Source organism: Pleuronectes platessa, chromosome 12 (genome assembly GCF_947347685.1).
Source record: "Pleuronectes platessa chromosome 12, fPlePla1.1, whole genome shotgun sequence".
Classification (NCBI taxonomy): Eukaryota; Metazoa; Chordata; class Actinopteri; order Pleuronectiformes; family Pleuronectidae; genus Pleuronectes; species Pleuronectes platessa.
This window is the reverse complement of record NC_070637.1, coordinates 20,919,723-20,934,748: the sequence shown is the minus strand read 5'-3', so window position 1 is coordinate 20,934,748 and position 15,026 is coordinate 20,919,723. Positions and strand designations below refer to the sequence as shown.

Sequence of the window (15,026 nt, the reverse complement as noted above, 5' to 3'; positions counted from 1 at the left end):
GGTTTGAATGTTATTCAGGAGAATGAATGCACTTTTCCAGGAGAAGTTAGACAATAAAAAAAAAATTTGTCTCAAGCTCCGAGTTGCTGGAACAATCTTTGAGGGAAATTTGTTATTTTGACACACCTTGCGTTTTGTAATTTTATGGTTTATTATTTGTAGTTACTTTATCAACTGTCATGTTTAATGAAGTACTTTGCTATTTTTCCTGGTTGTTATACTGCCTTTGATGCATGATAAATAATATACATACTAAAATAACTTGGGGATATAATTACAAATAAGAGAGTGAGAAGCAGATAAAGAAATCTTGCACCTCCGCCAGCTTTGCAGCAGAGTCCACATCTGCTTCTGAGGTGCCCTTGAGCCAGACACCAGACAGTGGGTTTGACAGGAGAATTTCCCCACAGTGAAAACACACCATTGTGAACTCAGTCACATTGAAGAACAGTCAGATTCTGCTAAAGAAGGAGAGTTTCTGGGTTGAGTGGGTTTTGATCCCTTCGGAGCTGGTGCCTGCTGCAGGATGATGGTTTGTTTCTGAAGCTGCATCATGAAACAGAGGATGACGCCACCTGTCTGTGACGCTGCTTTGTGCACAGCAGGTCGGAAATGCTCAGACCCCCTGGCGGCGGGGGCTGCAACTACACCGGTTCTGACAGAGGGAGAGAGAGAGAGAGGATGAATTCTGATATTCCAAAAAAAGGCCCAGCCTCCAACAACACAAATACAAATTATTTCTAGATACTATTTCTTTAAAACAGACAAAAACCTATACCTCGGTCTAAACATCAGCACCACAGGTAACTTTAACAAAGCTGTGAACGACCTGTGGGGACAAGTCAAGACGAGCCTTCTACACCATCAAAAAGACCATCAGGCTGGACATCCCAACTCAAATCTGGATGAAAATATTAGACTCCGTGATAGAACCAAATTCACCTTTATGGGTGGGAGGTCTGGGGTCAGCTCGCCAACCCATTACAAAATGGGACAAACCCCAAATTGAGACTCCGCATGCAGATTTCAATACAAAACAATACCAACTCTTTATTAAAACTTTTATTTTATAATCACCGACAACAAAGTGACCCTGACACACTCCATCACAAAGGCCTCACCTATAGTGACACCCAGGAGAGAAGCCCCCCCCTCAGCCAGCTGGTCCTGAAAATCTACTCACAAACACAACCAGAGCTCCCAGCACAGAGACCCCAGTTAGACTAAACCAAATCATAAGAACAACAAAAAGTAAACTATTATAGCAACGTGCAAACACAGCAGCACGATGAGTGAGTCCATCAATCACCTGTGTGCCCTCTGACCTTTTGCACTGTGCTGACATCTGCACACAGACACACTTGCTGTAAAATAATTTGTTTAAATACATTCATCAACTTGAATGAATGTTTATAGCTGTATAACTAAATAGTATATACAACTATAAAAATAAGTTTATATTGCTCTCACTTACTTGTATTTACAGTTGTGTATTTTTAACAGGAAATCCAGATTTTTCTATTTTATTTTAAGCACCTGACAGCACAGTCAAGTTCATGTCTGTTGCTTCTACACTTGCTTTGGCAATGTCAACGTCTGTTTCCCCATGCCAATAAAGCTCCTTTGAATTGAATAGAAAAAATTGAGAGAGAGCGAGAGAGAGAGAGAGATCGAGAGAGAGAGAGAGAGAGAGAGAGAGAGAGAGATCGAGAGAGAGAGAGAGAGAGATCGAGAGAGAGAGTGCGCGAGAGAGAGAGAGAGGAGGGGGGGGAAATGGGTGGACGGAAAGTCCCCTTGTGGAAATCCCCTTATGGTTGTTCGCTTAAAAAAGAAAAACTCTCGGTGGCGGACATGCGAGCTGCTTTAAACCGCGTCGCAACCTGCGAGAGCTCCGGGCTCGAGCTGGTACCGAGGGGACGAGCGGGCTGAATGGCGCCGTGGACCGCAGAGTGAAGTGGAGGACTAGCCCGAGCATCCGGCAGGGCTTTGTTATTATTACCCCGACATATTGCACAGGTAAGGCGGCCGTCCTCCCTCCTCCTCTCCCCCCCTCCCTCTCTCTCCTCCACATGTGGACACCGTGAAAACGCGGAGGCTGAGACGCGGCGGCTGCCACCGTCGTCCGGGGCCTTGAATGTAACGTGTGGCCGGGGGGACGTGGAGGAAGCTCGGAGCCTCCCTTCACGACAGCCATTGTTTACAAAGACGTCACCCTCCCTCCGGCGGATCGCCCCCCCCCCCATCACCACCACCACCAGCACCCCCGACAGCCGAGTGCAGCGTCGGGTAACGCCGCCGCCGCCGCGTCGGTCCCCGCGGTGCGAGACGCGCTTCGTCGCCACATTGTCTCGGAGGTAGTTGTCATTGGAGTTACGTAACTGGACGTGCGCTGTTATTGTGTGTGTGTGCACCCGCCACCATCTCAACTCCTCCGGTGGCACCTCCAACCGAACCAGGGGGCCTTCTGTGGCTCCTCCAGGGGTTCAGTCCCCTCAGGTGACCGGGGAGCCCTGGAGCGTGCTGGGCTAACTCTGCAGCTGCACCTGCACCTGCTGCTGTTTGGGTTGTGAACGGCTCAGAGGCCACAGCAAGACAAGTGTCCAGGTAGACATGTCTGCAGAGAGGATGTTACTGCAAGTCAAAGAAGAAGAAAGTCAGCCAAACTCCAGGCCTGCGTGCTGACCATCACTTTCTGCTTCCTGTGAGCTGTCAATGTGCTGACTGGCTCTTCGTTTTGGGTGAAATGTGCCCTTTAAAAAAAAAAAAAAAGGAGTGGCACTGAACCCTCATACCCTTAAGTACCATCCAGAAGAGAGGTTACTGTAGGGTGAAAAGTAATGAAATGTTTAAGTAACACATTATAGTCTGTGTCTTCTTAGTTCATCGTTCAATCTGAACTTCCCAACTCAAACCAGGAAACTTTATATTTGAGTTTGAAGTTGTGTAATAGCTGCTTGTTACATATTTCTTCAGATGGGACGGAGGAGGAATTTAATTTAGATCCTCCTCAAAGAACGTTAGAGAGCAATATTGTTTTTTGTATTAGCTACGGCACAGACATGAATATTTATCAAACAATACCCTGTCTTGTCTTATATTTCTAACAAAAACTGGATCCAGGCAGTTTTGCCTTCTCGAGGAAGGAGCGGGCGAAGGGAGGAGGCCTCTGGGCCGTCGCTGTGACCTTTATCTCAGCCTGGGAAGCCCTGGGTGGCCTCGGGTGGAAGTCTGGAAAACACCAGTTTTGTTGTTCGAGGACTTTGAGCTCGGCGGGACACAGGGAAACTCTCAAACCCCTGTCAAGACGAAAGAGAGAATTAAAAGAGGCAACAAGGATGAAAAGGGCTCTTTGTGTACTTTTATTGTGTTTGACCCGGCAGTGGGATGATCCTGTGCGTCGGGTGATTTCCCGGACAAATTGTAAATTAAGTTGTGTCTTGAGTCTCAATTAATAAGGCCGGGGACTCTCCGCTGTAAATTTCCCACCAGTCGTCTCTGCTCTTTTCTACTGTACACTACTTTGAAATAACATCTCCCCTTCTCCCCTTCTCTCCATCCAGTTTCCACGTTGTGCGGCCATCGGCGGTTGGCGCCACCACCTCCTCCTCCTCCTTGTTCCTTGTTTCCTCTTCGTCCCCCGTCCTTCCATCCACCGGGCCACCCATCCGCCATGTCGCAGGGTCAGAACTTCCTCCCCAAATTCCTGTTTGTCTCCAACCTGCTGAAGGCGGTGAAGATCCGTCAGCGAGTGCCCAGCGACGTGGTGAAGCCGGCGGCCAGCGGCGGCCTGATGCACCACCTGCGGGGCATGCACAGGTACACTCTGGAGATGATCGCCATGAACCACTTCCCGCAGGCCTTCAGGGAGGTGGTGCAGGCTGCCATCCTGGACCGGGCCATGCAGGCCTCCCTGGAGCAGGAGAAGAAGCTCAACTGGTGTCGGGAGGTGAAGAAGATGGTGCCCTTACGCACCAATGGTAAGCAGGCTGCCATCCTGGACCGGGCCATGCAGGCCTCCCTGGAGCAGGAGAAGAAGCTCAACTGGTGTCGGGAGGTGAAGAAGATGGTGCCCTTACGCACCAATGGTAAGAACCATTTGTTTTGACTGATGTTTAGGCATGGAGCTGGTGTCTGACGTCTCCAGTAAACCAGATTTCTTTGGTTTTCTTACTTGGGTGTGAAACTCCAGGAAGTTTGTGAGCACTCAAGTGAGGTTCTGGGATTCGTGGTTTGTCTCTGGTGGCATCAACGGATTCAACAGCAGGTCACAGAGCTGGTGTCAAACTTAAATTCCTTGATTTCACCAAGTATGGTGATCTGCCCAGGGGAGACAACTTTTTTTTTTTTGTCTGTTTTGTTTCACTTTCTAAAACAGCGGAGATGTGCTATGTAAATTCTCAGATGCTATTACTCACAGGCAGAGTTACCGTAAGTGACAACCAGCGAGTGACACAGGTTCCATTTCACATACATTGACTTTGCCCCCTTTTCATTTCACTGAGCCGAGCGTTTGAGGTCAGTCAGCCCTTTGCCAAGTCATGTTTTCTGTTTCGTGGATGTTGCAACATGGGAACATCCCAGAGTGGGCCAACGTTTATAGACACTAGGCTCGATTACTTCTGATCATAAGTGCTCGGAAATTCTCTGGCGTCACACGTGGGACTATTATTTACCGTTAATGATGTTTTCGGGCTCAGCTCTTTCCACCGTTTTTCATTTTTTTACAACCTTTGTTCTGTGTAGGTGTGAATGTCAGAGGATCTGAAAACATCTCAAGTCATTTTCCCTCGCCATCCCCACCTGCCACACTGATGTAGGTTTATGTCGCTGCCTTTGTGACTCTGAGATGTGTCACAGCCAAGAAGCCATCGTCAAATCCAAATGTGGCCAAATCCAACTTTGTCTCATTGTCTCTGCCATCTACAAGGGAAGAGTTTAAACACATGTGGTGTAAACATCCCACTCGGGTCTTTTTTTAGACAAGTGGAAAAAAACAGTTTTTGAAGGGAAACATCAGACGTAGCAGAAGAAGAAGAAAGCAGAAATCAAGCGATGTTAAGTTTGTCTTGAACCCGTGAGTTTCCAAAGTATATATCTTTCTCATTAGAAGCGATTTGACCCTCAGCAGTGTGCTCAGTTAGACATTCCAGTATCAATCACATCCTGTAATTAGCACCAGTAACCGGATGGATGAGGAACTGGTTTGTGCCATGTCCTGATTTATGTCTTTCATAAAGAGTGAAACGAGGGGCCCTGTCGATTCTGAAGCGAGTCATTTCTGTATGAGTTACTGTAATTCTCATCATGGTTCCTCTTCAGAAAAGACCCCTGAACTGGTCACAAACTCTTTTGACTTCTGCTTCCAGTAACCTGGATGGAATTTCCTGGCCCGCAGAGATGATGTCACAAAGATGAGACAGAATTTAGAGCTGGAGTGTCTAACTCTGAAGGACCCAGACGTGACTTTGAGCATAGGACGGATAACACACACACACACACATACACAAACACACAAAGGACTGACTGCTGCTGAGTCACTGGCTCTCAGCACACACACACACACACACACACACACACACACACACACACTCAGAACGTGAGAGAACAGAAGTCCATGAACGTCCAGCGATTGTAGGTCACATTAATCAAGCTTCTCAGAGTCTTACCAAATCATCTGGGACACAAATTCAACCTTAAGCACAAAATCTTTCCCTCAACCCTTCATCTCTGTGAATGTATATTATTAAAACAGCTTTTCAATCCATTTCCCAAATCTGACGTCCACTGTCTGATACTCTCTCCCTGGAAAAAGTAACCGGGTCACATCCTTTTTTCTGGCTTCATTCAACATTTCCACGCACTGAAGAAATGCTTCATTCAAATTCAGTGTGTCATCTGTGTTGATGATGCATGTGAGGGTTTTTCCCAAGCAGCATCCCATGTCTGTCATGTGTCCCCAACACGTAGTCAGTTGTTCAGCTACTACACACTTGAGTCTACAACAGTGTAGGCGCAGAGAGGACACACACATAGGGCCACTGTCTCCAGTTCATGTTTCAGGTCATGTAGAATCCAGATTGTTTGGCCAGATGCACTCGGGTTCTTTCCAGAGCGGTAGCAAAGCTGGTCTTGGCCAGGACTTGTCTTAATACGCAGCTTTCAGACAAAGCGGGGAATACAAACAACATTGCTAACTTCCATCACCTGGATGGCAAACGGATGAGGATTAAGTCTGGTCCTATGCTGGTGTTTTCAGGAAGTGTCCCAGCTTGCCACAGAGGAAGCGTCTATATTTAGACTGATGGGACCAGCAGACCTTCTTTCATCCTCAGTCGTCAGGCAGCTTAATTCAGGGTCAAAAGTCTGTGTGTTTTGTGGACAAAAAGGAACTGATTAAACATACGTGTTAGTTCCTATTTCCTTTTACACCTGTGTGTGTGCGTGTGTGTGAGTGTGTGTGTGTGTGTGTATTTCTGTGTGTCTTCTTTTCTCACCAGAGTGCCGTGCGTATAATAAACTTTATGTTGAGAGTGATGCAAGAGTGCCGAAATACAACAAGAGCTAGCTGGTCTGAAATAGGAGTGCATGTGTTATTTTTCTAAAAGTACAGTGGGATTTCTTGAATGACAACTGTAACACATCACGGTCACCCTGCAGCACAGGTGATGTTATTCTGAGGGATGAAATCACAGTTTGGTGAATGTCACGAACATCAACCATTACTTAAAATTATTTTTAATATAAGTTATAACAAATGCTCTTCCTTGTAAAATGAACACAACTTTTAGAATAGGGTTATCTCGGTCTGTTTGCATAAGGCGCATGTGAACTGTCGCGGGGTGAACATCAGCAGACGAGGCAGCAGATCATAAAGATAAAGAGAACATGTTGCACATTGCATATTACTGTAGCCTTTTTGCATGCGTTATCTCAACGCTCCCTGATCGCAGCTTTCATTGGGTGTTGATAGCCCTAGTTAAAAAGATAACATTCCATCCTGTCCAAGCCACACCCCTGTGGAAAGTCCAGGACTAGCTGAGTAGCTGTGATGCATCGGGATCATAGGAGGGGGAACACACGCACAAAGGCAGAAATTAGCACAGGGAAATTCCTGTGTTAGTGTGCGGCAGGTTTTTTCTTTCTTTCAGCGCTGCACACATTGACAAACATGGGCTCTCCTGTTTCTCAACGAGAGAAAGACCCGGAGCGGCCATTGTGAATAAAGAAATTCCACGGGTTGTAGTCACTCCTGCTCTATCACGCTATAACCCTAACCCACGCACAAATACCTTTTGAGAAACCAACTCTTTATCTCTCTGGACGTTTTGTAGAATGCAGAAGAACTACTTTTCTATGACATGAAACCAGACAACACTATTTATGGAGGTTCACCAGGCAGATTAGGGATATTAAAAGGAGTGACATTTCATATTTCAATAATGTTTCTGAGGTGAATTAAGGGCCAGATTTCTGAGGCCAGCCTGGTATAAGTTGAGCTTTGTGTGTAGCGTGTGCATACTTTCAGACATGTGAGGGTCATATAATAGTCTAGACGCCAGATAGTGTGACAGCCTGGAAATCCCCCTGCTTTCGTTACACTTGTGTGTGTGTCTGTGCGCACGCTGCAATTGTCTGTTGTGTATGCTGTGCACCTATTACATTTGCACATTCACATTCATGTCCTGCTTCAAAACTGTAGAAGTTTGTTTGTGTGTATAAAACTAACTACTCCTTGTGCTAATATTGGATGTGTTCCTCCTTTGTGTCTCCAGGAGATGGGAACTGTTTGCTCCACGCGGCCTCCCAGTACATGCTGGGCGTTCAGGACACAGACCTTGTTCTTCGGAAAGCCCTCCATGGCGTTTTGAAAGAGACGGACACTGGTGTCTTTAGAGCTCGCTTCCAGGCAGAGCTGCTCCAGTCCCAGGAGTTCACCCAGACCGGACTCCGATACACCACCATGGTATGAAGACTAGACCACTTCCATGTTCAAAGCCTTTTTCATTAGGAAGAAAGTAATCTTGTGTAATGAAACAAATGTGACTAAAATCCTTCCATAGCTAAGCACAAGTTTGTATCCTGTGTGCCCCGTCCTAGAACTGGGAGGAGGAGTGGGAAAAGATTGTGAAGATGGCATCTCCCATCTCCAGTAGCAATGGCCTCCAGTTTGATTCTCTGGAAGACATTCACATCTTCGTCCTGTCCAACATTCTCCGCAGACCCATCATCGTCATCGCAGGTAGTCACCTTCTACCTTCTCTATGTGTATATCTCCTTGTGGGCCATTGAAGACTCACTGGTCCTGTATGTAGAATAGAGTCTATTATTTGTTTAGTAGATTTCATGGTGTTTGATTCAACTGCATCACCTCCCATCAGCTTTGGTTTGCAGATGTAGAGTGGATATTGTGGTTGAAAAGTAAATATAAGGAGGATAAATATACTAAAAAGTAAAAGTATTTACCCTCTAAAATGTATTTTCTTAGATGAACATGCAGAAAACACATCCGGTAAAATGTGCATTACACACAAGTTGTTCTTGGACTTTCTTTAAATAACTTCAATCTCTGTTGTTCCAACAGACCAGGTGGTCAGAAGTATGAAATCTGGCTCCTCCATCTCTCCTCTGAATGTGGGTGGGATTTATCTGCCGCTGCACTGGCCGCCCACAGAGTGCTACAAATACCCAATAGTGCTTGGATATGACTCCCAGCACTTTGCACCCCTCATCACCATCAAAGACAGTGGTCCAGGTAGGAAGCACTAATGCCTCTTTCACTAGCAGGCTCACCCAGGTGTCCTGTTTCCACAAAACAGATGTTAATGGGTGGAAAAGGGGGAAACTGGTCTTATGTAGCTGACCTGACAAATGGAAAAAAAAGACAGAGCCTTGTTATGAGGTTTGCAAATTTTTTTTTTTCAATGCAATGTCTTGGTCTGTATTTCCCAGAGATCCGAGCTGTGCCGCTGATCAACCCAGGACGGGGGGACTTCGAGGAGCTGAAGGTTCACTTCCTGATGGAGAAAGAGCAGCAGCAGAAGGAGAGGCTTCTCAAAGACTACCTGTTCCTGATAGAGATCCCTGTCATAGGCCTGGGCTACGATGTTCTAAGGATCGTCAATGCTGCAAGGTACGTAAAGCCTGTAAACTCTGTAAGAGAATAACGTCCCAGATGTAGGCCATAATGTCAAAAGCTTCAAGAGCTTTATATTGTTAATATATCTATATGGTAATAATAAAGAACCATTTTCTATGTCTCTGTCTGAAGGCTGGACGAGGGCAATCTTCCTGAAGACATGAACCTGATGGAGGACTACCTGCAGCTCGTCAACCACGAGTACCAGCGCTGGCAGGAGGACAAGGAGCAGGCATGGGCTGCCCAGCCACAGCGCCCACCCCCCTTTTCCGTCTCCCAGCTCTCCCTCATCGAAATCCGCTGTGCCACACCACGATGCACCTTCTACGTCTCTGTTGACACGCAGCCTCATTGCCACGAATGCTTTGAGAAGCAACATGCCACCCCCGGTGGAGGAGTGAGGATAGAAGGGGTGATACAGGCCAAGGGAGCAGGGGTACAAGGTGGGGTTGGTGTGTTGGTGGGATCGGAGGCCGAGGTGAACTCTAGAGGAGCTCGAAGCAGCAGCCCCCCCTCCTCCTCTTCTGGAAGAGGGGTGGTGATCTCTAGCCCCCGCTCAGCACCCCCTACCGCCCCCAGCCTCAGCCTGTACAGTGAAACTCATGCCATGAAGTGCAAGACCCCCGGCTGCCTCTTCACTCTTAGCGTGGAGCATGATGGACTTTGTGAGCGCTGCTTCAACTCCAGGCAGAGCCAAGGAGCCCCTGGAGCTGGAACTGCTGCCACAGGACTCCCAGGCCCCAACGGGGGGCCTACAGTTCCCCACCCAGCCCAGGGCTCCGGCTGGACCCAGTGGGGGGGCTCTGAGACAGAGACAGAGCGCTGCAGCATGTGTAGACAGGAGGCGTTCAGGATATTCAATGGCCTGTGTCCACCCTGCATGCAGAGACAGCAGGCTCCAGAGAGGGGAGAGCCTCAGCAGAGCAACCCCAGAACTGAGGCCTCGTCTTCAGCTTGGAGCCAGGCCAGGGACGCTGAGCGGCCGTGCCTCACCATAACACCAGGACACACCTCAGCCTGGCAGGCCCCTCTCGCACGGCCTTGTAAAAGATCTGGCTGCCAGTTCTTTGGGACGCAAGAGAAGTTGGGTTTCTGCACTATTTGCTACGTAGACTATCAGACCAACCACCGTAAGTCCTGAAATCAAGTTGTATTGTTTATGAAAGTCTGCCAATTTTTTAATGTAATTTTCGATTGGATTTCCTCTTTCATTCTTTGCTTATATGGGCCACTCTCTGTTTCAGACATGACACCTTCCGTCGCCCCGGCCCAGAGCCGGCATGGTGTGGAGGCAGGCTTCCAGAATGCCACCAGGTGTCGTGGGCCTGGGTGTGGTGCGGTTGGCAAGACAATGCTGGAGGGCTACTGCGACAAGTGCTACGTCAAAGAGCAAAGCACACGGCTCAACCAAGTGGCACATCGCACACCACACTCGCCTCCTCTAGTCGTGGTAGGGGATCATCCACACAGCCCTGATGTCTCTCTTGATCTACTCTTCTTAATCATTGTTTGTGTTATTTGCTTCTGTCGTTTTCTGTCATTCTCTCCTATTTTTTCAACTTTCTCAATTTCCAACTGACCCACAGATGCCAACTGACCCCTCATCTGTTTCTCTTTGCTCCCTCCTCTCTCCTCTTTGTCTTTGTAAAAAAAGCGTGACCGAGCAGTCAAACCCAGATCTTCGCAGCAATCCCAGACCCAGACCCAGACCCAGACCCAGACTCAGTGCCGGCGGAGTGGCTGCAGCAACGTGTCCCCGGGTTGCACAGACCTTTGCCCAGAGTGCCACACACGAGGCCAGGGCAGAGAGGTGGGCAGGCGGGCGCAGGCGCCCAAGGAAAAGTCCAAGCAGCGGTGTCGGACGCAGGGCTGCGACCACTACGCCAACCAAGAGAAACAGGGCTACTGCAACGAGTGCGACCACTTCAAACAGGTCTACCGCGGCTGACCACATTCCCATGCACGCAACAACGATGGCGACACATTGCTAGCACGCTAGAGCCGCTGCCCTGCTCTGGGCGCCCCATGCCAGTCAATGCACCTCTGATACTAACTAAATAACCAACTAACTAACTAGCTAGTGACTAACTAGTAACCTTATGGCCTGAAAATCAAACCCCCCATGTAGAATGTGAAGAGAGAATGTGTGTACGTGGGGGGGAGTGAGTGTGTGTGTGTGTGTGTGTGTGTGTGTGTGTGTGTTCGCAGTAGACATGGCCTCCAGAATACCTCTTTGTGCAATTATTATCATCTGATGTGCCCTGTGCACCTACACGTGAGAGGTTTGGCTTCATGTCAAAGCAACTGACTCAATTCTTGTGTACAATATGTATTTAGAGGTCGTGCCGGACAAAATGATTGTATGTCGACATAACAAGAAGCATCTGACATTGCTTTCTAGACCACAGCCAAGGATTTATACCCCTACGTCTCGTCCGACTGTCCGTCCGTCTTCACCCATCTGTGTATCTGTCTGCCTGTCTGTCTAGCATTTGCTCTGTAGAGTGAGGGCTGCAGTAGTCGGTTGAACCCCAGCAACAAAATCTGTGGAAGTGGTAAGCAGAAGTGAGCAAAACTGGGCAAAAGCAAAGTCAGTGAAGTTCTAGATATGAAACAACATGTTGTTCACCACTGCTTACTTCTCCAAAATCATCCATTTATGTCCTTCCACAGTAGTTCTGCCAAAAAAAAAGAAAAAAAAGGCTCTTGCAATCAATATTGTAAAAAAAAATTCAAGAATTATTTTTCTTCCATTAGTCAATCAATAGCAGTGTTGGTTTATATTTCGAGTTCAATTGACCTCAGTATTGTTACTTCTCTGTTAAGTGAAGTTATCATTGTGAGTGGTTTGATATGTAAAGTAAGAACAGATCATGTGTCCAAACAGTGCAAGACAGACAGGGCCGGCCCCTGCTAGTTCTGGTGCTCCATGTACAGAAACACAAGCCTCTCTCATTGTAGCCAACATGCCGGCGGTGTCAGCGGACAGAAGGCAGAGGACACAGTAGAGACAGGACTCATTCTCTTTCTAGTCCTGCTTCCCGTCCTTATTCCCCCCCTCTTCTCGTCCAAAACAGATCTGTTGCCTTGGACTTTGTTTTCCTGTTTACGGACAACTCGAGCACCTAGTCAAAACACATGCGCTCACATACCCACTCACGCAAATGTTGTGGTTCCACTCCTTTGTAAATGGGGATTGCCAACTATAGGGTGAACTGACAACACAATGACCAGTGCAGTCTGGATGATTATTCACCTTACCAACACACGCACACAATTTGCACATGCAAACACAGCTCTGAGAGATTGTATGCGCCCCACCCCTGCCAGAGGTGATAGGTAAACAAACCCAGAATCCATCGCTCTCTGGCTCCGCCCCACTGGATGGGCCAAGGCGACAAGTTTAAAGCTTCAGAGAGCCATCCCATCGCCTGCTTTGGCTAGTCTTGTTTATCTGAATGTGTTTTGTGCTGCTGCTACAACAGCACAGTATTGGGGCTGATCCTCAACAAGTTTTGCCTTTTTAAGTAGTGATTCAAAAATATATGGACCAGAGGGGCCTGATCAGTGATCCTAGATCAGTGCCCCCACCTATTAAATGCTTTTGTGAATATGGATCTTGGTCCACATTGTAGGACCCTCTTACCCGATGCCTCATCTCCAACACACACACACACACACACACACACACAGTGTACGCATTTGTGTGTCTGGAATACGCAAAACTGACATTCCTGTTTTTTTGTTTTTGTTTTGGGAAATTTTTAATTGTATTTTGATACATTTGGTTTTGTTTCTGCCAAAAAAAGACAAAAAAACAACATGTGCCATCAATCACTCAACAGTTGTTGTTACCTCCTTAAAAATGGCCAGCCTGGACCATTCTGAACTAATAAGAGTGCCACAGATAGACATCTCCAGTCCTGTGTAACTGCAGATTAGAGCTTATCAAGCTTGCTTCTGCTGAAGTCCCCCATCTTTCCGTGTCTATTTTATCTAAATATGAAAACATATTTACCCACAGAGATAACCTTTCTGTAAAAAGTTAATCAAATGCAATGTGACGTCAAAGAGTTATTCCCCTCATACCTCTGCTGAAGAACTCAGCTGCAATAGGCAGATGTCCATCTGTGGCTCTAGTTAGATAAGCGTAGACAAACAGGCTCTCGGTCTGCCTTTCCATTCAACTGTATCTAGAGCTGTCGAGCCGGCCCGCGTGTTGACAGCCTGTACGTAGATCTCTGTGTGCTTTAATCACCTCTAGACAAACCTTAATCAATTAAAGGCCAATTAGTGGTCGGCTCATCAGTACCCCTTAATAAGGTTTTCGGGGCTCTGGCCGAGCTCCACTGGGAGATGATCACGTAAGTTGCACATGACTTGTCTAAGCTGCTGAGGCATTGAGGGAATGGTACTCCGACTCGCTTAGGGACATTCCAACAGTAGGAGGAGCATCCGCCTGAGAGCAGAAGGTGTAACAAAAACATGCAAACGGTGTGGAAGTTTCTTTGTGTGACCTTTTCAATAGGGTATTGTATGAAAAAAAACGCCTGATTTTATTTGTTAAGTATTTATTCATATCAAGATATCTGTATTGTGTGATTCAATAATTATTTATATGTTGTCCTGAAATGAATTATTTTTATTAAGAAATCTGAGATCTGTCTCCTGTGGTTCTTGTCTCTATTGTTTTGTGTGTACTTTGCAATACAAACACTTACCTTGTATAGGTTGTGTGTATGTTTCTAGTACAGCACCATTCACCTGTTCATACAGCGCATGAGGGATATCGTTTTGATTGGGCTTTCCACATGTGTATATGGGACACACACAATCAAGCACTTGCACATACAGTTTGCTTGTGTGTGTGTGTGTTTTAGTCTGATTTCAACTTTGCACTCTTATCACAGCGCGGCCTCTCTCTGCTGTGCTGTGTTTTGCCTGAATCGGTTATTGCTGAAAAGCAGCCGCTCACATTTTGCACCAAACTCCTCACCAGTGCAGCAGGTACAGATCACTGGTGTAGATGTGCAGCGTGCACCATTCCCCTCTGCTTTACTGGGTTAGCTGTTTTTTTCTTTTGTTTCACATTTCCACAACAGAAAGTTTAAACAGTTGTTTTTTTCTTTCGTTCCTTCTTTTGTCTCTAATCTGTTCTTTCCAGGCTTTTATTAGAGTCTCCTGTTTTTAAAAATAAAATAAATGTGAACCCCCACCCTCACACAGTTTACTCAGGAGAGGATCATGCAGTGGGAGTTTTTTGTATATATATATATATATATATATAAAAATAGATAGGGCAGAGGTGACATTTAACATGCGTGGGGCTGCAGGTTTGTGCGTGCGTGGGTATCTACCACTGTCAGATTGGTCGGCTCATGTGGTTTCCTGGAAATACCCCAGTGTGCAAACACTCCCTAAGCTCGACTGCTCCTCTGCAGACAAGCGCAGATTGACTTGACGTGTGACAGCTTCACTGATGTGACCTATTTTCATCACTGAAGATCTGTGGTTAAAAAGGTTGCAGATTTCTACCAGTTATAAGAAATGCTGTTCTTTAAAATAACAGACAGAAGTGTGTGTGTCCAAGAAAAGCTGCATTATCTAAAAGCTGCATGGGAGATGAGGTGGAAATCACCATTATGACTGAAAACATAAGCAATGCTTTTTTCAATAATTATCTCATGGTGGAAACTGTTTTGCAAGATCAAATGTAAAAAACTAAATAAATATCAAATGTAATAAATCCGATGCAAAACAAATTACTCTTCACAGGCCTAAAACAAAAATAGCATTAATTTAATTCTAAATTTTCTAAATTTAGTTTGTTTGAAGTCAGGAAATTTGGACTGAAGATTCAAACCTCCAGCAGCACATGTAACATAAAGTG

At 46.5% G+C, this 15,026-nt stretch overlaps 1 protein-coding gene across 2 annotated transcripts; it reads left to right on the top strand.

Annotated features, from left to right (window-relative positions):
• Window positions 1–1,742: 1,742 nt before the first annotated feature.
• tnfaip3 (tumor necrosis factor, alpha-induced protein 3) lies at window positions 1,743–13,794 on the top strand. Of its 2 annotated transcripts, XM_053436610.1 has the most exons (9): window positions 1,743–2,016; window positions 3,561–3,977; window positions 7,773–7,963; window positions 8,098–8,239; window positions 8,582–8,752; window positions 8,950–9,130; window positions 9,269–10,266; window positions 10,381–10,586; window positions 10,791–13,794. In XM_053436610.1, exons 2-9 carry the CDS (start codon window positions 3,671–3,673, stop codon window positions 11,082–11,084), a joined length of 2,490 nt encoding a protein of 829 aa, XP_053292585.1. In that variant the 5' UTR covers window positions 1,743–2,016; window positions 3,561–3,670; the 3' UTR covers window positions 11,085–13,794. The 2 variants fall into 2 exon arrangements, with proteins under 2 accessions (XP_053292585.1, XP_053292584.1); XM_053436609.1 differs by lacking the exons at window positions 1,743–2,016; window positions 3,561–3,977 and adding an exon at window positions 3,988–4,085.
• Window positions 13,795–15,026: the final 1,232 nt, after the last annotated feature.